This window comes from Gadus morhua, chromosome 6, assembly GCF_902167405.1.
Source record: "Gadus morhua chromosome 6, gadMor3.0, whole genome shotgun sequence".
NCBI classification, from domain to species: domain Eukaryota; kingdom Metazoa; phylum Chordata; class Actinopteri; order Gadiformes; family Gadidae; genus Gadus; species Gadus morhua.
Genome location: NC_044053.1, coordinates 1,693,044 through 1,706,966, shown reverse-complemented (window position 1 = coordinate 1,706,966; position 13,923 = coordinate 1,693,044). Strand labels below are relative to the sequence as shown.

Here is a 13,923-nt window from a genome sequence, read left to right as displayed (position 1 = left end):
CCCTTTCGCGCAGCCGACTCCGCCCACGTCCAGGAGGTACTATTTGCGGTGGAAAACGACCCGTGCTGCTACCGTGTCGAGTCGTGTCGAGTCGTGTCGAGTCGAGTCGAGTCGAGTCGAGCTACATGTGCGGTGGAAAAGCGGCATTAGAGACTAGAAGTTAGGGATGCACGATGGGCCACAATGTACGCGGCCAACATCGGTCACAGGTGGAGTATCTCCAGTGCATATGGATTATTGATCAGCCATTATTATTAGTCAACACGACAGGATAACGTCAACAATGACCATGTCTAAAGTAAAATAACTGGCAGAATAAGCTGCACTAATTGTCTTCATGATAGTTGTATCTCAGTGACCCCCATATATTACCCCTCAACAAAGTGTGTGAATTCAAACGCTGACCTATAAACAAGGTATTGCGGATGTTAGTTTACGAGATGTTCTCTGATGACAGGGAAATATGAGTATTGGTGGTCTGCTGAGCTTATCTCACACTATCTCTCGCTCTCCCCCTGATTTCATGGGTTGGCCAATGGGCAGAGAGGGGCGGGACTTCTGGTGATAAGGATCAACAGTGACTCTGCTCATTTATATATATGCCTTGTGGTTTGTCTTTTCGTTGGTTGATTCTCTGGTTCTCAGGTTTGTTGATTCTCTTGTTCTCCTTTTTGTGTTTCCTCATTCTGTGATAGAGACAGAGTTAAGGTAGGTTTGGCAATTTGGAGCCACAAGACAGAGAGATGCTACATTTTTTGATGATCCAATCAAAATAAGACATCCCTCCCTTCAGACTACTTCCTCAAACCAAGGGACTAGCTCACTGCCTTTGGCAATAGGTCAGACCAATTGGGCAGACTGCAGTCATGCAGAATGAGTAGGGCCAAACACCTCCTTAAGATGGCTGACCCACTCCTCCTAAAGATGGATGACCCACTCAGCCTAAAGATGGATGACCCACTCAGCCTAAAGATGGCCGCCACACTCCTCCTAAAGATGGCAGACCAAGCCCCCAGGAACAGTGCATACTTCCGCAATCCACCAGTGCAGCGGCCAAGCCTGGTATTGCAGCTGTTTAAGTGGGGTGTGGACGGGTCCCTTGATTCAAGGGGCCCAGAAGTAGATATCTCCGTTCACTCCAATAAAAGTGGGGAACAGGAATGTGTCTCCGCAAAAAATGTCTGGATATCAATCAAAGGCTCATAATTACCTTTATGCCATGTCCTAGAAAGAATTACGTTTTTTCTTTTCAAAACACCACCTCAAGCGTTTTATTCGCTGTTTTCTCTAATTATTTTTTGCCAGAGAAGGAGGTGTGCAGCTGAAAGGAGTCGTAGTGAAACAAATGTTGTTTACTGGCATCCGAGGAGGGCCTAGTTCAGTGCTCCGTTAACGTGTCCAATTTTTAGACTGGTTCAGCTGCTGCTCAATATCTCTCACGGTCCTCTGCTTGCGATCATTGTGATTCACCATATATTGATCCATTTATTCAAAAGATCCAAAGACAAAGAACAGGTGCATTACGGTATAATTTTATATTATTGTTAATAGTCTAATTAACATTTAAGTAGCGTTGGAATTAAATTTTTCATTTGCTTGTGTAGCTATCTATGACAGTTTACAATGTTGGTGTATTACAATTATTTATGTGTGTAGGCCAGTAGCGAAGCTAGACCTTTTTCGGACGTGCTCAAGCCCACCCAAAACTTGCCTTAGCCCACCCTATCATTTCGTCCTCAAATCTAATACCTTACTTTTTTTTTTACACAAGCAATGAGAGAATGGATGCTGTACACTAATGAACAGGCACAAATGGGCTAGTGAAATCGAGCGCAACCTTCCTGCAGGAATCTCTAAGCTCTGATTGGTGGGTGGGCGTCTCCTGTTTGACAAAACCAAAAAGGCAGCACGAGCGCACCTAACATAGTTTCTGCTGTTTTGTCTGTCAAAAAGGCTTGCTAGTCTTTATCAGAAAATCCACAATTTCCAGCTGTGTTATAACATGACCAGCTAATAATAATAATAATAATAATAAAACTTGACATAATCTGTCAGATGACTATTAAATCACAGTTGACCACAAGGCGATTCTATCTATGCCTCTTCTTGAATTGCTTCATGTTTTAGTCAGCAGGGGGTTGTAATGCTGCGTAGCATGATAAGGTGCAAGGAGCAGAAAAAGTTGACATTGGTGCTAATTTTCAGTTAAAAAAAAACGCTGGCATTATTTTATCAGCTGAGGGCATGTTCATTGCCATTTCAATGTGAGCTAATCAACAAGTACAACATGTTCTAATACTATGAGGCTCATGAAAACGCCCTCAGCTAATAAAAAGTGTGTGTGGGGGGGGGGGGGGGGGGGCGCGACTTGGTGTCTTTATTCATGCTTGAAAGATGAACATATATCATTTTTTTTGAAAGGGCATAAGCTGATGAAGCAGACAAGTGACCAATGTTTACTGTTTCAAAATATTTTAAATTAAATGCAAACCCCAGTGAATCATGTGCTCTTGTTTCTCTGTTTTAAGATTCACACAGACTTAGCAGTCTTGATCAAATGTTACAAATTGAGTTAATAAACTGAACTTGGAAATTGTTTTAAGCTGTTGCAGATGTTATCTCCGCTAATTTTATTAATCGAAACAAGTCAATATTAGCAGGTAGGGAAGGCGCGAAAAAATATCGGTCTCCTAGGGTGGGAATGACAGAAAAGAATTGAGAACCACTGGTCTAGAACATGTTGTACTTGTTGATTAGCTCACGTTTTTATGGCAATGAAAACGCCCACAGCTGATAAAATAATGCAAGCGGTTTCGTTTTAACTGAAAATTAGCACCCTTTTTTCTTTGCATCAGAACAAGATTTTTTTGCATCAGAAGTTTTATAAAAATCTATTGGTCCCTGAAAGTGAGACAACGTAGTTTATTGCTCCCGAAATAGTGGTATGTTTCTCATATTATTAATCTAGTACATGTTTTACCAATGTGTTTCAGTAACTGTAAATAAAAAAAAAGAGGGAAAAATTGAAACATTTTTGAGTGAAACTTACACAAAGGAAATTTAATATACCTCAAATTTGTTTGAACCTGATGTTTTTACAAAGCAAACCATTTAACTCAAGTAAATTGCCATAGAAAGTCCACGCAGCTACCAGTGAAGGACCCGGCCTTCTCGGAAGAAAAAGGTAACTCCTGCTCTCTCTCTCTCTCTCTCTCTCTCTCTCTCTCTCTCTCTCTCTCTCTCTCTCTCTCTCTCTCTCTCTCTCTCTCTCTCTCTCTCTCTCTCTCTCTCTCTCTCTCTCTCTCTCTCTCTCTCTCTCTCTCCCCCCCCCCCCCCATGGACAGAGCTGTGGTAGTGAGATGGAGGCTCTCCAAGAGGCCTACAGACAGATAAGCGATGCTCCAGGCGTTACAGAGGATAGGGTAGACGCCCGGCGCAGCAGACCCTCTCCCTCCGCCCTGGAACTGTCCCAGGAGACAGACACCTCCCGCCTCCCGGGTCGGTGAGAGGGGTTCGAAAAGAAAACAACCTGAGGGGCTTTGAATGATTGTTATTTTGTACGTCGTGCTATATGTCATGTTAGTCGTCTAAGAGTAGAGGCATGATTTCTCTGGCACTGCGATGCACTCAACTGGCTGGACTTGTTTTCATGCAATGCTTAAACTTTAAGCTTCATGTGGACCCTGTGCCGGAGAGAAAGGGCGAGCAACGATGGTTTGCCATTTTTACTGAAAACCACACATTACCACACACACATGTGACATTGAAAGAATCTGGTGGGCCTTCGAGGAATCAGGGAAGAGATCCTGTGAGTCGCCTATTTCTTAAAAAAAGAAACCAAGGACTCACCTAGATGCAGATTGTGGGGTTGTTTGCATTTCAGAGCTGCTGAAACAAGCACAGAGCCTCGCTGTCTTTGTATCTATCACCTGTCTTTTAAACACTGTTCCCCGTGTGCTTGCAGACGCAGGTCCTCAGGTGAGCGACGACCTGGTCGCGTCCGTCCAGTCCTTCCAGCCGCCTTCCTCCAACAGCAGGTCGCCCCCGCTGGTCCGCAGGTCGCCACGGCGACCTGGGATGTCAACGCTCACGCAGACAGGGCTACAGGAGTCAAGGGGCTTTCAGAGAGCATTGGAACCATCTGTCTGGGTGTCACCGTGATCTCTTGATTCTTTATAGTAGCACTGAAAGCCCTTTGCTTTGCTTTTTTGATGACCTCTATGTGATCATATGAATGTTGCACTTTTTGGGTTGTATCTTCGTTGTTGAGTGCGCTTATTGTAAGTCAACTCAATAAATCCAATGTAAAAAAAATATGTTACCTCTGCTGGCACACAGGATGTGAGTTGTGACTTAAAGGGGCTGTAGGTTAGATTATGAGCTCTAATTTAAATTTAATCTTACAGAGTGAAATGCTCTAGGATAGTATAGGTCGAATGCGCCCTCCTCATTATAAGGTCTTTGCTTATTTTCAACCAATATTGGGATCTCTTCCCTGATTGGTTCAGGGAATCCCTCTTCCCTGCTAATTGAATCATTTCTCAATGGCTAAAGGTAGAGAGAAAGGGCGCAGAGATTACGTTTTTGGTAGGTTGTTTATTTTCAAAATGTTGATCTCCTCCGCTCTTTTATACTCTCTCTCTTTGAAGGTTGAGGAGGGCTATGTGGTCTGGGGACTGGCCCACAAGGAAGGAGACCACCTTGGATTAGCTTGTGTGTGTGTGTGTGTAACATAAACGTTATTAAGTCCATTCGGTCGCATTCAGGTGTCAATTGTGCTCACCATTGGTCTTTTACATGCCAATTTTGGGTGTTGTGTATTCATGTCATCTCTGTCACGCCGCGTCCTGCTACGCGGTCCAACACCCCACTTGACGCCACTGTTCCTCATTCTCCCGACACACCGGTTTTCAATCTACAATCTCCACTTCCTACTTAAGCCGGGGATCTCCATCCAGCCGGCGCCAGATCGTCGTTTACAACTACCCAGATCGTACCTACCAGCGTTTTCTAGAATTAATTCAGTGTTCCTGTTCTTCTCGTAACCCTCTTCCCTAACTCTCCCTCCGTCACTCTGCCTACCTGTCGCCGAACCCCTGTCTGCCTGACTACCCGCCTGTCGCCGCGTCCTTGCCTGTCTGACTGACTCCCTGTTAACGAACCCTCGCCTGCCTGACTACCGCTTTCTTAGGCCCAGCTTGTCATCCACCCCTAGTCCCAATAAATCCTGCTTCCTTTTACTCCGTCTCTGTCTCCCTGTGTTGTTGATTGGGCGCTGTGTGTGTGAAAGAGAGATTGGGTGTGTGGGTGTGTGATGTCATATCTTGAGGTTGTCAGGAAAGTGAAACCTAAAGAGGCAATCCCAGTGTGTATATATTTTCAACATTAAAATGCACTTTGATAACCTTTCTAGCGATAAACGGGCATTCTATTTTGCTATTCTTAAGTCAGTGAATGGAAATGTTTGTGAGCTTAATGCAATGTATTCTATGGTCGCCATGGTGATTCACCTGAAACCCAGCAGCCTTCATGCTGTTTGAATCATCGTCTCGGCGTTGTGTAATGTTCGTACTCCCAGCTGCTATGTTATGTGTTATATTATGTAACTGATGTTTACGGAACACAGGGATGTCATTTAGTCTTCTAAATAGAGCTAAAATTCTACACGTAGTATAAAAGAGAGAGAGAGAGAGAGAGAGAGAGAGAGAGAGAGAGAGAGAGAGAGAGAGAGAGAGAGAGAGAGAGAGAGAGAGAGAGAGAGAGAGGGAGTCAGACCGTCATGAGCGGGGTTAATACGGGACCTAGATCATTTCGGAAATCGCACGTAGACCATAAAGTACCTTGAGTGACGCGACTCAAATCATTGACTGATATAGACCTACTGCTACTAGATCAATACACATGAGTACAACAGGCTTTAAGTGTTCGGCTGCAGGACCAAGTTATTACGGTGGTTATAGAAATCAAGATGATACCTTGAAAATGTCTCGAAGACGAGCCTCATAGAGAAATGGAGAGCCACTCCCAGTGTGTGTGTGTGGTGTGTGTGTGTGTGTGATGAGATAGTGTGTGTGGTATGTGCGATAGTGTGTGTGTGTGTGTGTGTGTGTGCGATAGTGTGTGTGGTGTGTGTGTGTGTGCGTGAGATAGTGTGTGTGGTGTGTGCGATAGTGTGTGTGTGTGTGTGTGTGTGTGTGTGTGTGTGTGTGTGTGTGTGTGTGTGTGTGTGTGTGTGTGTGTGTGTGTGTGTGTGTGTGTCATGTCCTATCTTGTAGATGTCAGCAAAGTGAAGCCTAAGGAGCCATCGCAGTGTGTGTGTGTGCTGGCGTATAAAGGAGCTGGGATCCTCTCTGGGTGAGTCCAGTCGCCACAGATAGGTAAAGTGAGAACTTCACCAGTCCAGTCACCCTTAAAGTTAGAGCTCGACCTGTCAGTCACCATGGGGGTACAGGGCTTATCTTCACTCCTGAAGGACAACAGAAGGATCTCCCCGGACTTCCACTTCAGGGACAGCAAGCTGGTGGTGGATGGAAAAAATCTGCTCTACCACCTCTACTACTCGTCCAACCTGGACCAGAACCACGGCGGGGAGTACCTGGCCTTCCAGGCAGAGGTCCAGGCTTTCTTCAAGACTCTGTCCGACTGTGGAATCAAACCATACGTGGTGATGGACGGAGGCAAGGGCACCAGCGACATCAAACTGGACACCATCCGGGACCAGTCCAGAGAGATTATCCAGAAGACCCATGAGGCCGCTCTGACGGGCAAGAAGATGTACATCCTCCCCCCCCTCACCAAGCACGTTTTCCGACAGACGCTGAACGACCTGAAGGTACCGCTGGTCAAGTGCTTCAAAGAGGACGACGGCCGGCTGGCTGCCCTGGCCAAAGAGTGGTGCTGCCCGGTTCTGTCCACAGACAGCGACTTCTACATCTTTGACCTTCCTGGGGGGCTTCTGCACCTGGAGCACTTCGAGTGGCGCCTAGTGGAGACGCGTCGTGGCATCCCATGCAGGCGATACACCACGTCCAACTTCTGCTCCTTCTACCTCATCAACCCCCAGCTGCTGCCCGTCTTCGCCTCGCTGGCTGGGAACGAATACTTCAACTTCAGAGATGTTAGGTGGGACAAATACATTCCAGCGGGAAATCCCAGAATGAACTTCAGAGCTGCTACCCTGCTGGGCCTCCTGAGTTGGCTTAGAGCCAGGACAGACCGGACGACAGAAGACACCCTGACAGCAGTGATGAAACTCATGCCCAGCAAGAGTCAACAGGAGCGGACGGAGGCGCGGAAGATGCTGAGGAAGTCCATGCTGGAGTACGAGCTCCCCAGCTCCTCTCTGCGGGGGTTCTTCAGTGAGGGAACCGTTCCACCGCTGCCCGCTGAGATGTTGCGCTGCGTCCCCGACTGGGTCTGCGCGCAAGTGGCCAGAGGAGAGCTGAACGGGGACGTGTTGGGCCTGCTTGTGTACAGGCGGATCAAACTGCGAACCCAGGTGGAACGCAGCGACCTACAGAGCTCCAACCTCACCTCGAAGCACATCCGGCAGGTGTGGTACGGGCTGCTGCTGGGCCAGAGGGGGGGTGAGGTGGAGGAGGGGGACCGGGACGGTCTGGAGCTCGCCAGTTTCCAGGAGCGACCGCTGGTCCAAGGAGCCGCTCAGACGCTGAGGCTGGACTCTCTGCCCCAGGTAGGCCTACCGACTCATTCAGCTGGATGATAGGTTGATTGTAGATTATTTGAATGGATATATCTGGAAAGCATCTGCTTTACCAATACTTTTAATTGTAATAACCATGACATATGTGTCCCTCCCTCTAGTGAAGTAGGCACGTGTATCTGTGTATCGGAGACAGTTGAAATAACCGCTGAGATAATTTGGCAATTAACCAGAAATAAAGCTATTAACTTCACCTGTTTACCCTGTCTTCCTCCATCTTTCGGTTGTCTGTGTATGTGCTTTATTCCCACTTCCCAGGCAGACCCCGCTGTGAGGCTGCGGGTGTGTCTGGAGACGCTGGGCGTGGAGGAAGAGACGCTGGAGGGAGTTCCAGCTCACCTGCGCCTCCCAGTGGCTGTGACCCGCTACTGGCTGATGAGGGCCAGCCCCGAGCCGACAGTCCTCAAAGCTCTGCTGATGGTCATGGTCCAAGGAGAACTGACCCGACTGACAGGAGGGACAACAGGTAGGTAGCACATGTGGTGAACACACATACACACACACACACACACACATAGAGACACTCACTCCCTGTGTGTGTGTGTGTGTGTGTGTGTGTGTGTGTGTGTGTGTGTGTGTGTGTGTGTGTGTGTGTGTGTGTGTGTGTGTGTGTGTGTGTGTGTGTGTGTAGGCTGGCAGGGAGATACCGACCACCTCTCTGAGCCTCTGGATTGTGTCGTGGCTCACAGCTTCAACCAATGGCAGGCCTGCCTGAAGGACGCCTCCCAGCTCAACCTGCTGCTCTGCAAGCCCCTTCCTAAACCCCACTTCGCCTGGTGAGACACCCAGACAGTACTGTTTCCATAGCAACACCATCACCCGGACAGTAATGTTTGCATAGCAACACCATCACCCGGACAGTACTGTTTCCATAGCAACACCATCACCCGGACAGTAATGTTTGCATAGCAACACCATCAACCGGACAGTACTGTTTGCATAGGAAAACCGTAACTAGCCATTACTGTTTCCATGGACCATAGACCATCTTATTAAGTTGAAGTCAGAAGGTACTTTAAGGAATAGAATAACATCACAAGACTGTGATATTGTAACACAGACATTTTAACGCATACAAATTTGTGAGAAAGTTGAGGGTTGGGTCAACAGAATGTAGTGGTAAGATAAGACAGTGCTTCATTAATCCCAGCTGGGTTGGTCCAGGTTGTACCAGGGCAGGCTGGTGCACCGGCTGCAGAAGGAGCTCCAGGAGAGGGAGCCAGAGGACATCGTACAGGACGACCAGTTCAGGAGACTGTACTGGAGGCTCCTGGGAGCAGTGACCCAGCCAGACCCCGGGGCCAACAGGAGAGCTGGGGGGCCTGAGGGCCAGCATGGAGCCCCTTCACCTCAACACCCAGGATGAGGAGGAGGAGGAGGAGGAGGAGGAGGAGGAGGAGGAGGAGGAGGAGGAGAGGAGAGAGGGGGAGGAGGAGGAGGAGGAGGGGGAGGAGGGGCAGGAGGAAGAGGAGGAGGAGGGGGAGAGGAAGAGGAGGAGGAGCTGGGCGGGGCCGAAGCCTAGCGGAGGAAGAGCATGGAGTGTATTATTCACTTCAGCCAGGAGGAGGAGGAGGAGGAGGAGGAGGAGGAGGAGGAGGAGGAGGAGCTGCGCAGGGCTGCAGGGCTCGGATGGGTCTAGAGTGGAGGTTAAAAGCAGGAGGAGTAAGCAGTAGAGGGCGGGGTAGGGTGAGCAGGGGGGGGGGGGGGGGGGGGGGGGGGGGGGGGCTGATGGGGCACAGTGTTGGGGTAAAGCGTTACAGTCATAGATTAAGCAGCAACAGAGTTATAAAACCTGTTCTTCATATCATTTTGGTATTGCATCATCAATAAGAACCTAGGAAGGAAGAAAAAGGAGAGTTGAGAACAGTAAAAGATTAGAATAGGATGTTGCTCCTTTTTCTTCCCTCCTAGGTTCTGTTCTAGCGTGTTGCGGGTACTGGACTGGATGCCTGGACTCTCCTCATGGATAACCGGCCAGAACCCCATCACCATTTTAATATGATGTGCATGTATTTACCTGTATGTCAATTGTGGCACCCATTGCACTCCTGACCATCCCTGGAAGAAGGGATCCCCTACACTGCGTTTCTTCTCAAGATTTCTTCCTTGCTGATTCAAGGGAGTTTTTTCTTGCCCGTGTGGGGGCATGGGTAAAGGGGGGTGTCACAAATATTTGGCCTGTTAAGCCCTTTGAGACTGTAATGGTGATTAAGGGCTATGCAAATAAAATTGGATTGAATTTAATTGAATCACAATATTAAGCTTGTAGGCTTTTTCTAAGCCTGAATCATGAGTTGTGTTTCGGGCTTGGTTAAAATATGTTAATATGATCTGCTGATCGATCTTTCAATGCAACATATACAGTAGATACATATATATATATATATATATATATATATATATACACATATATATACATATTGTTTTTACTATGCACTTATTTAATGTAATTCATGATATAAATCAATAAACTCAGAACATGTCAGCAGGTTGTCCGCTCTTTCCTCCGTCTTGTCCTAAAGTCTCCACCACGGTTTCCTGAGCAGAATGAGGAGGCTCCAATCGCTCAGAGAAAGGAGTATAGATGTACTCCTCCTCACCGACGCAGGGAGGAGAACCAAACGGTCGGCTCAGACCGGCTGGAGCTATCTGACTAATCAAAGATTATAATGACAAAAAACATGTGGAAATTGTTTTAAGCTGTTGCAGATGTTATCTCCGCTAATTTTATTAATCGAAATAAGTCAATATTAGCAGGTAGGGAAGGCGCGAAAAAATATCGGTCTCCTAGGGTGGGAATGACAGAAAAGAATTGAGAACCACTGGTCTAGAACATGTTGTACTTGTTGATTAGCTCACGTTTTTATGGCAATGAAAACGCCCACAGCTGATAAAATAATGCAAGCGGTTTCGTTTTCACTGAAAATTAGCACCCTTTTTTCTTTGCATCAGAATAAGATTTTTTTGCATCAGAAGTTTTATAAAAATCTATTGGTCCCTGAAAGTGAGACAACGTAGTTTATTGCTCCCGAAATAGTGGTATGTTTCTCATATTATTAATCTAGTACATGTTTTACCAATGTGTTTCAGTAACTGTAAATAAAAAAAAAGAGGGAAAAATTGACATTTTTGAGTGAAACTTACACAAAGGAAATTTAATATACCTCAAATTTGTTTGAACCTGATGTTTTTACAAAGCAAACCATTTAACTCAAGTAAATTGCCATAGAAAGTCCACGCAGCTACCAGTGAAGGACCCGGCCTTCTCGGAAGAAAAAGGTAACTCCTTCTCTCTCTCTCTCTCTCTCTCTCTCTCTCTCTCTCTCTCTCTCTCTCTCTCTCTCTCTCTCTCTCTCTCTCTCTCTCTCTCTCTCTCTCTCTCTCTCTCTCTCTCTCTCTCTCTCTCTCTCTCTCTCTGGTCAGTCCTATGGACAGAGCTGTGGTAGTGAGATGGAGGCTCTCCAAGAGGCCTACAGACAGATAAGCGATGCTCCAGGCGTTACAGAGGATAGGGTAGACGCCCAGCGCAGCAGACCCTCTCCCTCCGCCCTGGAACTGTCCCAGGAGACAGACACCTCCCGCCTCCCGGGTCGGTGAGAGGGGTTCGAAAAGAAAACAACCTGAGGGGCTTTGAATGATTGTTATTTTGTACGTCGTGCTATATGTCATGTTAGTCGTCTAAGAGTAGAGGCATGATTTCTCTGGCACTGCGATGCACTCAACTGGCTGGACTTGTTTTCATGCAATGCTTAAACTTTAAGCTTCATGTGGACCCTGTGCCGGAGAGAAAGGGCGAGCAACGATGGTTTGCCATTTTTACTGAAAACCACACATTACCACACACACATGTGACATTGAAAGAATCTGGTGGGCCTTCAAGGAATCAGGGAAGAGATCCTGTGAGTCGCCTATTTCTTAAAAAAAGAAACCAAGGACTCACCTAGATGCAGATCGTGGGGTTGTTTGCATTTCAGAGCTGCTGAAACAAGCACAGAGCCTCGCTGTCTTTGTATCTATCACCTGTCTTTTAAACACTGTTCCCCGTGTGGTTGCAGACGCAGGTCCTCAGGTGAGCGACGACCTGGTCGCGTCCGTCCAGTCCTTCGCCGCCTTCCTCCAACAGCAGGTCGCCCCCGCTGGTCCGCAGGTCGCCACGGCGACCTGGGATGTCAACGCTCACGCAGACAGGGCTACAGGAGTCAAGGGGCTCTCAGAGAGCAATGGAACAATCTGTCTGGGTGTCACCGTGATCTCTTGATTCTTTATAGTAGCACTGAAAGCCCTTTGCTTTCACTTTTTGGGTTGTATCTTCGTTGTTGAGTGCGCTTATTGCAAGTCAACTCAATAAATCCAATGTAAAAAAAAGATGTTACCTCTGCTGGCACACAGGATGTGAGTTGTGACTTAAAGGAGCTGTAGGTTAGATTCAAGAGCTCTAATTTAAATGTAATCTTACAGAGTGAAATGCTCTAGGAGAACATGTGTATAGGTCGAATGCGCCCTCCTCATTATGAGACAATTTAGATTGAAGACAGCTCTTTGCTAATTTTCAACCAATATTGGGATCCCTTCCCTGATTGGTTTAGGGAATCCCTCTTCCCTGCTAATTGAATCATTTCTCAATGGCTAAAGGTCGAGAGGAAGGGCACAGAGATTACGTTTTTGGTAGGTTGTTTATTTTCAAAATGTTGATCTTCTCCGCTCTTTTGTACTCTCTCTCTTTGAAGGTTGAGGAGGGCTCTGCGGTCTGGGGACTAGCCCCCAAGGAAGGAGACCACCTGGCCCCCAAGGAAGGAGACCACCAGGCCCACAAGGAAGGAGACCACCTGGCCCACAAGGAAGGAGACCACCTGGCCCCCAAGCAAGGAGACCACCTGGCCCCCAAGGAATGAGACCACCTGGCCCTCAAGTAAGGAGACCACCTGGCCCACAAGGAAGGAGACCACCAGGCCCACAAGGAAGGAGACCACCTGGCCCCCAAGGAAGGAGACCACCTGGCCCCCAAGGAAGGAGACCACCAGGCCCACAAGGAAGGAGACCACCTGGCCCCCAAGGAAGGAGACCACCTGGCCCACAAGAAAGGAGACCACCTGGCCATCAAGGAAGGAGACCACCTGTCCCACAAGGAAGGAGACCACCTGGCCCACAAGCAGTGAGACCATCCTTCCCAGAGGGAGAGAGACCTGGCCCAGAGGGAGAGAGATCTGGCCCAGAGGGAAAGAGCCCTGGCCCAGAGGGAAAGAGACCTGGCCCAGAGGGAGAGAGACCTGGCCCAGGGGGGAGAGACCTGGCCCAGAAGGAAAGAGACCTGGCCTAGAGGGAGAGAGACCAGGCCCAGTGCCTCCCTGGCTATCCCCACCCGGCTAAACAGAAGCAAGAGCTCCTTGGCTAATGCCTTAGCTGTTGCCGCGCGTAGGGGTAGGGCTTCTGGGTACCTGGTGGCGTAGTCCACCAGCACCAGGATGTATCGTGTCCCCGGCTGTCTTGGGGAGGGGCCCCACAATGTCAAGGGCTATCCGGTCGAACGGTGTCTCTATGATGGGCATGGGAATAAGGGGGTGTCTGGCCGTGGCCCTAGGGGCTACACGCTGACACTCGGGACACGCCTGGCAATGCTGTTCTACATCCCTCTTTACCCCTGGCCAGTAAAACCTCGCTAAGACCCAGTCCCGGGTTTTATCCATGCCCAGATGTGCTCCCAGGAGGTGTGCGTGGGCCATACAGAGCACCTTACTGACGTATGGTCGCCGGACCACTAATTGTTCCGTCCCCTCCCCCTCTTTTTTCACTACCCTGTAGAGCAGCCCTGGTGCTAAAATGTGGGTGCGGTAAGCAACTCTCCGAGCCCTGCTTTAGGGCGTCGTCCTGCAGTTGAGCGCTGGCGAACTGGCCCGGCCGAGTAGTACCTTCCCCCCCTGCCGGTAAGAAGTCAGAGAACTCGTTGACATCCAACGGATGTCAACGAGTGAATCAAGCAGCACAAAAAAAGTGAATCAAGCAGCACAAAAATTGTTAATTTGCCAAAGTTGTTAGTTGTGTTCTTATCTTTACAGAAGACTTATTTATTTTGTTTTTGTCTGTTGAATTTTGTTACAAGTTGAATGCAAATGAGCTCTGTTAGTATACCAAAAGGCACAAGCTCTTACTTGACTGTTTTCAGTCTGTGTTTTTTGTTGTATGGCACATAATGATGGCATTTG

At 48.1% G+C, this 13,923-nt stretch overlaps 1 protein-coding gene across 1 annotated transcript; it reads left to right on the top strand.

Moving 5' to 3' along the window:
- Positions 1-6,292: 6,292 nt before the first annotated feature.
- On the top strand, positions 6,293-10,208 carry LOC115545501 (protein asteroid homolog 1). Its single transcript, XM_030358765.1, has 4 exons — positions 6,293-7,693; positions 7,982-8,189; positions 8,355-8,499; positions 8,888-10,208. Exons 1-4 carry the CDS (start codon positions 6,440-6,442, stop codon positions 9,087-9,089), a joined length of 1,809 nt encoding a protein of 602 aa, XP_030214625.1. The 5' UTR covers positions 6,293-6,439; the 3' UTR covers positions 9,090-10,208.
- The last annotated feature ends 3,715 nt before the right edge of the window (positions 10,209-13,923 follow it).

Coding starts and splice junctions, on each gene's coding strand:
- LOC115545501 (XM_030358765.1), top strand. CDS start 6,440: ATGGGGGTACAGGGCTTATCTTCACTCCTGAAGGACAACAGAAGGATC. Junction 7,694..7,981: donor GGCTGGACTCTCTGCCCCAG/GTAGGCCTACCG, acceptor CCCACTTCCCAG/GCAGACCCCGCTGTGAGGCT. Junction 8,190..8,354: donor ACTGACAGGAGGGACAACAG/GTAGGTAGCACA, acceptor GTGTGTGTGTAG/GCTGGCAGGGAGATACCGAC.